The sequence below is a fragment of the Xenopus tropicalis genome, chromosome 2 (genome assembly GCF_000004195.4).
Source record: "Xenopus tropicalis strain Nigerian chromosome 2, UCB_Xtro_10.0, whole genome shotgun sequence".
NCBI lineage: Eukaryota > Metazoa > Chordata > Amphibia > Anura > Pipidae > Xenopus > Xenopus tropicalis.
Window position 1 is genome coordinate 119,991,205 of NC_030678.2, and position 14,130 is coordinate 120,005,334.

Sequence of the window (14,130 nt, forward strand, 5' to 3'; positions counted from 1 at the left end):
GTCTTATTTACCAGGTAGTGGTTTAAACAAGAGATGGGAATATGAATAGTTAAGGGGCCTGCATGGAAAAGTAAAACTGTAGCTTCTCAGAGCAATACTTTTTGGTCAGTGACCCTCATTTGAAAGCTGGAAAGAGGCAGAAGCGAAAGGCAAATTATTCAAAAACTATAAAAAATTAACTAGGAAGACCAATTGCAAAGTTGCTAGGAATAGGCCATTCTATAATATACTACAAGTTAACTTAAAAGTGAACCTCACCTTTAGATGTGTTTAAGTTAGCTTTATAGAGAGAGAGGCAGCAGGTACTGACATCCCACGCACGTTATATACAGTGAGACGCAGTCTTTATATACAAAACCAGCACATTATATACAGCGAGACACAGTCTTTAGATACAAAACCAGCACGTTATATGCAGTGAGACGTAGTCTTTATATACAAAACCAGCACGTTATATGCAGTGAGACACAAGCTTTATATACAAAACCAGCACATTATATGCAGCGAGACAGAGTCTTTATATACAAAACCAGCACATTATATGCAGTGAGACGCAAGCTTTATATACAAAACCAGCACATTATATGCAGCGAGACGCAGTCTTTATATACAAAACCAGCACATTATATGCAGCGAGACGCAGTCTTTATATACAAAACCAGCACATTATATGCAGCGAGACGCAGTCTTTATATACAAAACCAGCACATTATATACAGTGAGGAGCAGTGGGTACAGATGGCAGATATTCAGGCCCTGGCACTATAACATTGGCACTGATACACAGCATTGGCCCCACTGTAACTAACTAGAAATGAAAAAAACAATGACAAAAGTAAAAGAAAAATAGAAAGTGCAAAAAAACATAACAAATATATAAAAGCACAATGAGCTTTGTCAGGGGGAAAAGTTAACTTACCCTCCATCTGTTAGTGTAGGGGATAGGGATATTATAGATATCAGGTGACAAAAAACAATTTAATTTCAGCTAGTGGGTCAGTCTTTAGAACATATACAGTATAGTACTTGTGAATAGTACAGAACTCTACTTCCTCCTTTCAGCTCTTTAACCTCTTAGTTAGTCAGTGACTGTTCAGTTAGTTTGCTATTGATCCTGACCTGTGTGCTCACAAACTAACTGACAGTTATATCCCATATGCCCCCCAAGTCACTGATTGGTTACTGACTGGTAACATGTTAGACAGCTGCAAAGGAGGTAGTTGCATCCTGGACAGTATGTCGGGCATCAGTTTGCTCCAACCTACAGTATGTATATACACCACTTTTATTTTTACACTGAACTGTTTCTTTAAAAGATTTAGAACCAGTTACTCATTCTGTACATGTGTTCATGCTGCAGCACACTGCCTGATGCTACCTCCTTTCAAAAAGGGGCTACACCAGGGGTGCCCAGACATTGCCACCTGGCCTCCGTCATGAGATCTACCACAGTTAAAATAGTGTGACAAATATTTGGTGCAATAAGCAAGAAAAAGTATCAATCAATGTTCAACAAATACACACAGTAATATATAAATGTAGTGCCAAATTCACATTTAATGCCCACATAACATTATTCAAGTGCCAACTTTAAGTTTAATGTGAAAGGATTGTAGTAGCTTTTACTCCCCTTCTTCATGGCCCACTTTGTAGTCTGTCACAGAAACATATATAAAGTAGAAACAAATATATACAGCGGCTTGGTGGGGACAATCTTCTTAACTGGGATGAAACTACAGAGACGGATGGCTTGAGCAGCCGCACTCAGAAGTATGCTGGGGGGGAAATGAAGTAGTGGGATGTCATTCCACCACGATCTACCTCGGGCACCCCTGGGCTAGACACTGACTGACTTCTGCTGTATACCATTTACACTAGGCACTCTAACACAAACTGCCTCCTATTTCATCCCAATCATTGCAGGGACCCCCCAATGCAAGCACTTTGGCAGCTTAAATAAGAGCTTCAGACATATTGCCTGCTGCTAGCTCTTTATACTGGTTTAGCCTAAATGCTACTGAATGTAACCAGGACCTCTAGACTTCTAACAGGAACTCCCAGCAGGTACACTAGCTACTGCTGCACTATTTTATATAGGGGCCCTGGTATTTGTTTTGTAAGCACATTATATCATGTAACCCAAAGGTCTCAAAGCTGTGCAGCACAGATGTATTTAATATGATATTTAAATATTAAATATAATAGCTACATACCAGACAACAAGCAGCTTAAGAATCAGCACCTGCTGTGTCTGGGAGCCCAGATCACCAGCACCAGCAGTACAACAATTTCTTTGGATGAGGTGCACTTGTACTTGTGCTGTGTAGTAGTGCCTGACTAGCAGATCGCCTCAGGTTATGCTTTCCTATTCTGAAATCTCTCGAGATTTGCAGTCCGAAATCCCGTGGTGATGTCATCAAACACCAGAGTCACTAGCAAACTAACAGGTTGTTGTTCTAACTTCAGAGACACTAAACTGCAGCGTCCCCCACCCCCCCACCCACAACATAAAGTAGGCACAACATCGCTCAGAGGATTTTTTTTTTTAATTTTTTTTTTTTTTTAATTTTAATTTTGTGAAGGGGCTTTTATTTTGGGGAGGCTTAGCCTCCCCAAGCCTTAATGAAAATCCGCCTATGAGCCTGAGTGTTCACAAGTGTGAATCACTGTGGACATGTGAAAGTCACTGGGGACAGTGAGAAACCCCGTAAAGGTTCCAGAGTGTGGAAGTAACCCTGGAAGGTGAGAGCCCTGAAGGAGGGACAAATCATAACCCTGAACTGTTTGGTAACTGACATGTTTATGTTGGGATGAATTGGCCCTAAATAAACCTGTGTTTTGCCTGAAGATGTGGTGTCCCTGTCTCTATGCTCCTAATCCTCTGCATGCCTGCCTACCAATGCAAATTCCCCTAAAATTACATGTACAGGCAGTCACACTTCCTTTAGAGGACCCTTTTCCACCACTGGCATTAAAAGACAAATAAAAGCGTACCCTCCAATATTTCCATATAAAGGGTCAATTTACCCAAAATATACTATTCAGGGAGTGCAGAAATCTCTGCAGTGCCAACATTAAGGAGTATATTTCTTAAAGTGTGTAATTTAATGTGAAAATTATGTTAAACTTGGCATAAAATAACTATTAAACAGCAGTATTTAATTTAAAGCAGTTTTTTCCCATTTAGTTCACTTTGTAAGGGTGTGTGTGGCAGAGTTACACTGAAATTTACTGACAAGCACTACCTTTCCTTCTGCACCCGAAATACAGTGTGTTTTCAGCCACTGGGGTTCTCACTGACTTTCTTCCACACACAAACTCAGTCATCTCTGGAATCTCACAGCACCTTCACCTTACTCCCAGCTTCTCTCCCAGCACTTCCTGTGCAGGCCTTCCTTTCTCTCATGAGCATAAGAAAAAAGGGGGAAAAAAAGCACACAAAAGAAATTGCTGGTGTAAAAAAAATACCTCCAACCTGTTAATTGCGGAGTGCACATACAGACCAAAGGTTTCAAGAACTACATGCTCTCTTCATCAGTGGAAAATGTACTTTTTCCACTGATGAAGAGAGCATGTAGCTCTTGAAATCTTTGGTCTGTATGTGCACTCCGCAATTAACAGGTTGGAGGTATTTTTTTTTACACCAGCAATTTCTTTTGTGTGCTTTTTTCCCCCTTTTTTCTTATGCTCATTACTATAGGCACCTGGCCAGGTGCATCAGGAGGATTTGCACCAGTGGATAACGGACTGAGTTTACAGGGAACCGTGAGTGTATGGACTTTCCTTTCTTTTTCCTTTCTCTCATCTCACAGTTCTGTGGGGACTCCTCCCCCCTCCCTGCAGAGAAACAACACTGAGGGAGAGACAGGCACTCACAAACTCCCTATACAAGTCATTTCTCTGTTTGACAGCAGAACAAGTGAATCCTTTGGGCTCGTCAGCCACCTTATACTGGCTGAATCTTTGAGGCAACACACTGAGAGGATCCTTTCACAAATACTCAAAAACAGAGCTGTCTCCCCCTATTTCTTTGGGAGTTACCCAATTTGGTGGCTCTCCCCCATTCTCCTGTTCCCTAGTAGCATTCTCCCTATTTTTCCAAAGTCTCACAAAGTCCTCACATGCGTAGTAAGTGTTTGGTGACATAATTTGATGCATTTGCACAGGTGCGGGTAGAATTATTCTGCTCCAGCTGCGGCAGCGTGTGCAACGTCACTTCCGGATATTGGGGGAAAATGTCTGCCTTGCGTCATTGCATTGCTGTCAGGTTGTTTCTGCTTAAACTAGCTCATGTGTATTACACTGCTGGGGGCATACTCACATGCCTGAAGCAACTTCTCAGCAACAGTTGTGTTTAATTGCTAGGAAGCTGTTTTGTGTGACATTAGCCCAAATTGTAGTGCCAATGGAATATCTTCAAAGGAAATTGTAACTAAATGCAATTTACTGATATATAGCAACACCCATAAATATTTGTGTCTGGGGTTGTGTGCCACCGGGATCCTACATCACATGCTTGCATAGAACAAGTGAGCTGGGGAACTTGCTCATTACGCACATGGCCTCCTGCACTTGACATGAGTAACGTTGGAACTTGACCCGCCCTTCTCCCAACCAACAACCCCCTTTTACCTCTTTACTTACCATCCCCAATAAACACACAGACACCAATTCTTGGGATAAAAATGGCCGCAGAAAATTTATTAACAACAAGTGAAGTTTTAATTTAAAACATAACATAAATAACAAATGTGAAACAACATCTCAAACATAACACAAATGTTTGTATAACAAACAAATCAACTTTTAAATAGCCAAACACTGTAACAATCCAATAACTGCGCAGCGCAACTGGCGCTGCCAGCTGCCCTTCTGGCCCGGAACCAACTACCCAACAAAACTCACCTCCTAATCCACTTTCTTACCCCTGAGGTTCCAAGCATGCCAGCCCCACTTAACTATAAAACTCCCCTCCTAACCCAACCATTGCTTTCCCCCAACTTAATCACCCCGCCAACGACACTCCGCTACCTCCACCTCTATAGGGAGGGAGGGTGGGCGTTTTACTCTGCTGACTAAAATGGAGTGAGAAGCGGGAACAATTACCCGCATTTTATACCCCCTTACGAACTAACCAATCACCTGTAACTGGGAGTGGCTAAGTCTGTCCAACGCGTCTGTCATGCCCCTGCTTCCCTACGTTTTACTACGGGTCATTGGGCTACTGGAAGCAGTAGGGCTTTTATGAGTTAAATACTATTGTATCTTTCATCCACAGTTAGCGCTTCCGGTGGGGGAATTTTTAGGTGATAAGTGCCCTTTAATGTTTTAGATGTTACAGAAAGCTGTTCTTAAAAAAAGAACCTTACTGTGTGCACAAAATATTTCCTCTTGCGAGAACTACTGGTGCAGTTGCTGAAATACATTTCTGTAAGCCGTCTTTTCTGCCACATAAATAAAAATAAATGAATGTCTGCCTATACATTTTCTAGCACCTTTAAGCAGATTGTTGTAACCTGGAAATTACACTTTCTGTCAAAATTTAAGCATTAAATAGTTATTTCTTGCCAATTTTATTATATTTTGAACGAACTTGGGAACAAATATTGCCTTCTAATATAACCAGTACTGTGCCTATACACACCAAACTGCTTTGTAACTAGAAAAGAGTAAGGTGTGCCCTTATAACAGATCACAGTAAGGAATTTCTAGGAAAAAAACAAATATTTGTACACCTAAGCGGATCTATCTCCATTTATAAACAGGGTTATACTAAGCAAGTTCATTAAATACATTCAAAGTATGCATACTGATCCCTTGAGTAAGACCCCCAAGCAATAACTGAAAAATTACTAATTCACCCTTACTTCCACCCTCCTATTTTGAAAATCTGAAGAAATTTTAATATATGGAAATGACCCAGATTCTAAACGTTGGCCAATGGAGGAGAATTGTTACATCAGCCAATGAATAGAACACAATTCCTAGTTAATGTACTCATACTGAAAGATATATTTAGTGAAGTAGTGATGCCCTTTATTCTTGCCATCAATAGCGGTCAAGGTTGCACTGTGCCGGCTTAGAACAAGTCCCATATGACACTATGCAGTAGCTATGTGTCCCTGGATGGTAGCAACTATGTCAATGAAACATTATAATATATTCTTTCAGAAGTGCTGGATGCAAAAATAATGTAATTAGGCCAGTGCTGTTAAGATTTTTGTTGTTGGATTCAATTCCAGTTTTTTTGTAAAACTGTTGATCACTGTCCATGTATATTTGATAAAGTTTTGGTACACATGCATGTACCTAGCGTTGCACAGAACAGCTTCAGACAGCTTCAAAAAGAGCATATATATATATATATATATATAAAATATCAGTATTTTACCTTCCCTTTAAAACTTATACACAGAAACACACACTTTAGAAATGTACATTTAAGTCATATTCTTATTAATCTATTGCAGATGCTTACAGAAGTCCTCTATAGAAATATTATAGCCTATGAAGTCTATGAATTTAGGCAAGCTTTCAACAACATTCTGCATGTGTTTGAGGCACTAAAACAATTGTTTTGAGCACATTCCTCTTGTCTTTTTTCCTGTCTCTTACGTAATAACACCAGGGCACCACACCTACTGAAAAGGTTAGGTTAAAGGGTCACAAAAACTAGTATGGTCAGGATTTCTGCACACTTACGTCTCAGAAGTGTTTCTCATTTGTACTGAAGATGGCAAACACACAGAAAGGCAGAATAGCTATGCAATTAAATGCTAAAGTTAGGGACAAACCAATGTTTGATGGCGGCCAAGTTTTGGGGCTAATGACAAAATATAACTGTTTTTCAGATCCCCAGCTCAAGGGCATAGTGACCAGGTTATATTGCAGGCAAGGATATTACTTGCAAATGCACCCAGATGGGACTCTTGATGGAACAAAGGACGACAGCAGCAATTCTAGTGAGTATGAAACTTAAAATTGATTTTGTTGTTGTACTACAGAATTATGAATTTTATAAATATGAATGCTATTTGTTTCATGTGTTCAAAAGTAGTATTTACCATTGCATATATTGTGCTGGTCGTTCCACGTTCAGCTTAGTTTGTCTTAGTGCATGTGTAGTGCATGAATTGTACATATTTGTTTTTTTTTTTTATTGTACTAATTCAGGATTAGTGACTCACTAAAAGAATACTGACTTATATGCCTCTAGAGTTTTGGTTATAAGTCATAAATATTAAACATGCAGCCCTCCAGCTTATGTTTGATTAAATGTAGCTTTCAGTATCCCCATATAGCTGAAGGGAGTTGTAGTTCTTCAACAGCTGGAAGGCTGCAGTTGGAAATTTTTCTCTTATATTAACTTTTATTCTTCAAAGTAAGGCACCAAGATCCCTGTGGCAATAAACTGGCACAGTAACATTATCCAACATGTAACCAGTTCCCCCATCCCCCTTGGCTATATTTACATGGGTCTTGTACCTTTTGAATTAGTCCCACGAAAGCAGAATTTTCATCCTTGGTGGCAGGAATAAAACACAGCCCGTACAAAAGGCATGACATTGGAACGGAAAATTGTGCATTATACAAAGTATAGGAATCAGCATTGCACAGGAACATTTCCATTATAGCTCTTTATTCCTTAGGCACACAGCAAGAATTTGTTTGCAAAGAGCAAGTAAGGTAGGATTTTTTCCCACAAAACTCCAAAATTAATAAATCCCTGAATATTTCCATTAGTATATTAAGTAACTATTTGTTGAACATGCCAGTGGTACTATATAAAGTGTCAGATTGCAGCACTATTATTATTTGCTTCTAAATATATATATATAATATACTGCGTATAAAACAGCAAAAAGTGTGCACTACATGCCTGGGTGCAGGAATCAGGAAATTATAGACAACATGTGACACCGCACTCACAGGTCATTAAATAAAAGCAAAAAATAAATTTATCGAACCAACTTTTTATGACCATTAAGAAAAAAACCCAACAAACAACCCCCCACTCACATACTTTAAAGGATTTTGTGAAATGTGCAAAGCACCTGGCTGCGTCAAGGCATGTCAACCCTCTATCTGGGTGTTCTTTAAAAAAATTATGCCCCAAGGCCCAGCTTAGGGCTCCATCCATAAACTGAGTGGCAGCTGCATAGAGCAAAGATGGAAATGCCTGTATGTTTAGGGCAAAGGCACAATGCATATATCCACTAGCTCAGCCCTGCGTTTCTGTTTCTCTCAGCCTGAAAGAAAATGCAGGGCTGAGAGAAGCTGTATGTAACCATGCAGGGAGTGCAATATATTAGCAAATCAGAGCAGTACTGTCTGGATAGCCATAATAATAATTGTTCTGGAGCTGAAATATATTACAATTATGATGCCATACAAGGACATTCTACAGCTCTAGATATGTGTTAAGATTTTAAAATGAACCTACATTTCTATAATGCTGCAATGATAATTTTTGTTTTTCATTTAATGTTTTAAAAAACATCTGTGCTGATGCTGCAAGTAAGATATATGTAATGGCATTCTCAATTATTTTTAGCCTAGGTCCATTAGGAGTAAATATAATGAAGCTTCTCTAATTATTGTTGTGTCACTGCACCTTTCAGTTTGATATTATTTAAGAAACCTTAGCAGGGTCATATTTAGGTAAAGGTAACTGATTTAGTATTGGCATTAAATTCCTTTTAAATAAATATTTTTCAAAGTGTGTTCTGGATAGTTATTCTGCCCAGTCAGATTTATTTGCATATTGTGATGTTTGACATACTTGTTATTCATAGGAGTATGAGCTACTATGATGTTTGCAAGCAGATGATATAGTATGTTTGCTAGTTACAAAAATAACCAAATAACCAACGAACCATTACAATAAGTCAAACTTTGAGTTACTATCATGCAAAGGAAGAGTTATGTGAATGGTGGAAAGCTAAGATTACGGTAAGGGTGTTCCTAAACCACACCTGAAAAGTGATTAAGGTATCAGATTCCTGACATAAATTGTTACTCAGACAAGCTGGTTATTCCTGCTAGTGTTCAGGAAAGGCTACTACAAAACCCTACAAGTGGTGAAGAAGTACCAAATCAGGAATCTAGTTAAAGGCTTCTTGTCAGGGAACATAGCCTGGCTTGTTTCAATAAAATTGCTGATTTTGGTTGCTAAAAATTTACATTCACACAAATGTGCGCTGTGAACCTTTACATCCCAGTCTTTCACCTGTAAAGCAGAGGATAAATAGGTCCCACAGGCTCTGCATCTGTCAGACAACATGCCCAAGAATAGTCTGTTATCTAAAAACTACAAAACTACAGTTAGAAGTTTTCACAACATCAAACAATTCAAATTATTTAATATTGTCAAGATTGAAAGAACATCTTTTATTTGTGTGTATGCTATTACCCATGGAAGCTAGTGAGCCTAGTCTGTTCAGGACAACCTGAACCTTCTTCTTATTTAAACTAACATAACAACTGAAAATGTTTGCTTAATTGTTACCCAAGGACTGCTGGACTCAAATGGGCTCAGGAGAAAAATATTCTATGAACTGCAGAATAATACAAGTATAGTGCCAGGTACCCACATATCCCCTCAATTTTAATATGGGCACCAAAAGGGACAACAACTTTTATATATATATATATATATATATAACTTTTATATATATATATATATATATATATATATATATAAAGAATTATTTCTGCTAAAGCACTGCTTTAGCAAATTCATGTAACTGTAAATATAAACAGTTTACACATATTAACTGCCTTCGTTTATCTCCAGGAGTTCATTCTCATAAGTAGTTAGAATAATAGTGTATAGACTAAAGACTGTTGTTTACAAAACAAAACCAGTAAGCAGATTCCCTGCTGAGTATTCTTTTATTCTACAATAAAATATAGTTATTAGTGTGGCGTTCTGTAAAAACATGACAATAGTTTAGTTGTATGCATGCTCACACTTTTAGATATGTCATTCCAGGAAGTCTTTGATATGGAAAGTCAGAAAAGACCTTGTCTGTTTGGATATGCTTTTCACAACCACTTGAAAGCAAAATCCCAGAGGCTAAAATTAAAATTCAGGGCATTGCATTCACATTAAGCTCTAGTCTTGTATAGTTTTAGCATTTTCAATTCACAGTTCCTAATATAACAGATGTAATATATACAAAAATAGCTGTTTTTTTTTAGTTATATTTTTTCAATATATGGCAGGTATGCTAGAACAATACAAATAGTGTATTTATTGTTCATTATAAGGGGTTTAATGGATCACGTGGAACACCATGCATTAAAGTTACTAACTTAAAAACCATAGTATATTATTTTGCCATCAACAACAATTTATGCCAGCTTACATAACATCTAAGTATAAGGTATGGGTATAGGAACTATTAACCAGGAAACCTATCCTCCAGAAAGCTCCAAAATACAGGAATGCTGTTTCCCATAGCATCATCCATAACCAAAAAAAATCTTATTTTTCTAGTAACAAAAAAGAACTTCGATGTAAATATTAGTGTACTTTTTATTTTAATGTTGAAATGTTTTTTTAGTTTAATGTTTTTTAGTTTGTCTGCTTCTATACCACAGTCGATTGGCCTGCCATCTTCCGCCATTTTTATACACGGGCCTGATACAATGACTGAATCACTGAATATAGTTGGGCAGTATTGTAATGTCATCAAAATGGCTGGAAGGCAAAATTCTATCACGAAAGGTCAAGGACCTGTCTAATATCTGGCTTAACTTCTGTCTGAACCTGCACTCATAGCCTTGTTTTTTCAATTGTACCTCCTGACCCACATATAAACTGATGGGTTTTGTGATAGCCAACATATTGGCAATTCATGGGGGCTGATTTACTAAGACACGAATTCGAATCCGAATTGGAAAAATTCCGATTGGAAAACGAACATTTTGCGACTTTTTCGTATTTTTTGCGATTTTTTCGGCGCCTTTACGACTTTTCGGAAATTATCGCGACTTTTTCGTTACCAATACGATTTGCGCGAAAAAACGCGAGTTTTTCGTAGCCATTCCGAAAGTTGCGCAAAATCTGGCGATTTTTTCGTAGCATTAAAACTTGCGCGAAAAGTCGCGATTTTTTCGTAGAGTTGAAACTTGTGCGAAACGTCGCGCCTTTTAAGTTTTAACGCTACGAAAAAGGCGCGACTTTTCGCGCAAGTTTTAACGCTACGAAAAAATCGCCAGATTTTGCGCAACTTTCGGAATGGCTACGAAAAACTTGCGTTTTTTCGCAAAAATCGTATTGGTAACGGAAAAGTCGCGATAATTTCCGAAAAAATCGCAAAATACCGATCATTACGGAAAAAACGCAATCGGACGCATTCGGCCCGTTCGTGGGTTAGTAAATGTGCCCCATGGAGTACCATGTTCCCTAGTTGAGCAAGTCAAATGTCTACCAACACATTTTATTTTGCATATCTTAGAGGAAATCATGGAAATAGGCACATAATGTTACTAAGTACTCACATGTGAAAAATGTGAAATAAAAATTGTTAAATTTATATAAAGTAGAATGTAGTTTCTTTCTATCACAAAGCTTGAGGATGACAGTAGCTTGGACTTAACTAACTGGACATAATGTCTGTTCCCTTGGATATTCAGACAGTTTTCAAGACTAAATTATATATATTATATGACTAAGCATTTCCAGTTTGGAATATGAAGCCAGCAACAAACGCAGACTGTATTCCCTAGAGTATGGCATATGGATAGGAATATAGGTTAATTATGAAATAGAAAAAGATGCCTTTGCCTGCTGCTCTTCCTTTCCCTAGTTGTTATTCTGGAACACCAGTTTTCTCACACTTGGGAACAGTCAACATTCGCTGAAACTAATAAGTCATAATGATTGTAATCAATAGCATGTGGGTTAGAGAGTGTAATTCTAGTCTGTGATGCCATCAAAGGATATATATATATATATATATATATATATATATTCCTGAAGAAATTGGGGTGGTTGCTGCTTGTAAATCCCTTGGACATTCAGGTATAAGTGTAATAAAGAAAGGTTACTGACTTGCAAACCCCAAGGTCCCAACCACATAATTACTATTATAGTGATTATAATCACATTCTATAAATATAGGTCACTTCAGTACAATCAAATGATCCCATAATTTCTCATTTCAGCTCAAGGAACAAGTGGTAATTAAAATTAAATTCTTTAAAACTGTTAACACTGACATTAACTGCAAATATATTTTCCTTTTGCCACCTGCCAGGCAAATCTCATGCCTGTAACAACCCTGTTAATAATGGTGTAGACTGGGAAACTTGGAACACAACTGTGTAGTGCTTCCACCTAAGGGGATTTACAAGATATGACTTAGTAGAGCCTTGCTGAAATGAAATATATTCATCAATATAAAAAAGAAACTTTAAGTAGGATTAAGGGGCCCTGTCAATGGATGTTTTGTTGCTCACACTTAATCTTCTCTAGTGCGGATGACAAAATGTCTTCCCACTGGCATTATAGTAAATTGCCAGTGGGAAAACATATGCATCACCGCTGCTTTGTTACTATGTAAGGCACATGTTTCCCAATGGTGATTTACCATAATGCAAGTTAAGGAAACTTCAGACTTCAGCCTCCACTAGAGGTGACAAAACATCCTGTGTGACAGAGCTTTATATGTTTATCTCTAACACATCTAGTGTACCTTCTTCTAGAAACAGTCCTACCAACTTCAATGCAAGCTGTTAAATAGGCAAAATTCGACCCATTCATAAAGTCCCTAACCTAAATCCTTACAATAAGATATTATTTTAATAAGATGCCATTTGTCAGTGGCTGCATAATCACTGGGTGCTTAAGAGGATTTTTGCACTTGAGATCAGTGCCTCTATGATGTCGCACTCAACATTTGCTTTCACGATCACTAAAATTTCATGCAGTTTTCTGGATGGCACAGTAGTCCCATGACTCTATGCCTCACGTCCAGACCAAGCTCTGCTTACATAAGCAAAGCTTTCTTGTGTCTCCTATGCTACAATACCCCTACTGCCCTGGCCCTATGGCAGTCAAATAGATTCCTCAAAAGCCTGTGACATCAGTAAGATACCTGAGATCACAGCCGTTTTGTACATACAGAAAGTTAAGTAAGTAAGACAATGCAAAGCATTAATTAACTAGTAACGTTGCCAGAAGAAATGTCTACACTTTAACTAAAAACACTAATACCCTGTAGTACAAACATGCATAAAGTGGCACTATATCCATCTAAAAATGCCATTAATATAGTCTTCTACACTATTTAAGTGAAAAAATGTATATCCTTTGGGAAGGAAAAACAATACCTGGTTTGCCATTTCTACATTATAGCTGTGTCATTACTTCTAAAACACAGACTTCCTGAGTTCCTTTTCATCTGCAGGGCAGCAATTAAAGGGTGGCGGTTGGTAGTGATAACAAGAAAAAACTCTTTTAATAATCCAAACAAGAATTTCACTCATGCAGACATTTAAATAGTTTAATGCAGGGCGTGTTTTGCTGTGGCTCAGATATATCCTATACTATAGAATAAGTCTCATAGTAAGTACAGTATTTGGCAGTAAATGGCAGGCAGTGGATGAAGAATGTCAGCTGTAAATAAAAAATAGATCTGTTAAAGGACAAGGCAACGCAAAATATAATTTTTTGCCTAATAAAAGAAAACAAAATCCTATGCAGCTTTGCAATATACGTTCATTACAAATTTGTAATGATTTTTGAGTTATTTGTATATATAATTGCTATTAAAAGCAGTGTTTGTCTGCCCTTTCTATTCTCTGCCCTGGTGGCTCTGACTGTTGAAACAATGTAACACAGCCAGCAGGCTGACAGACCTGCCTTGCTGGAGGAGACTGACAGTTGCAATATTGTTTAAAAAGTAACAACCAGGAGTTCAGCAAATGCTGCTTGCAGTAGCAATTACATTTACAAATAACTTTTAAAGCACTACAAACTTTTAATTATTTTATATTGGAAAAATGCTTAGAATTATGTTTTCTTTTATTATGCAAAAATTATTTTTGGGGTTGACATGCCCTTTAACTTGTTTGTACAAACACTAAAAAGCTGATGTGCACTGTTACAGGGCAGATACT

At 37.8% G+C, this 14,130-nt stretch overlaps 1 protein-coding gene across 3 annotated transcripts in view; it reads left to right on the forward strand.

The window, feature by feature from the left end:
* Positions 1-14,130, forward strand: part of fgf14 (fibroblast growth factor 14) — a 343,788-nt gene that overhangs the window by 224,643 nt on the left and 105,015 nt on the right. For all 3 annotated transcript variants that reach the window (XM_018091121.2, XM_018091122.2, NM_001142824.1), the window contains one exon: positions 6,852-6,962. In XM_018091121.2, coding sequence (XP_017946610.1) covers positions 6,852-6,962 — 111 coding nt within the window. The remainder of the gene's footprint in view (positions 1-6,851; positions 6,963-14,130) is intronic.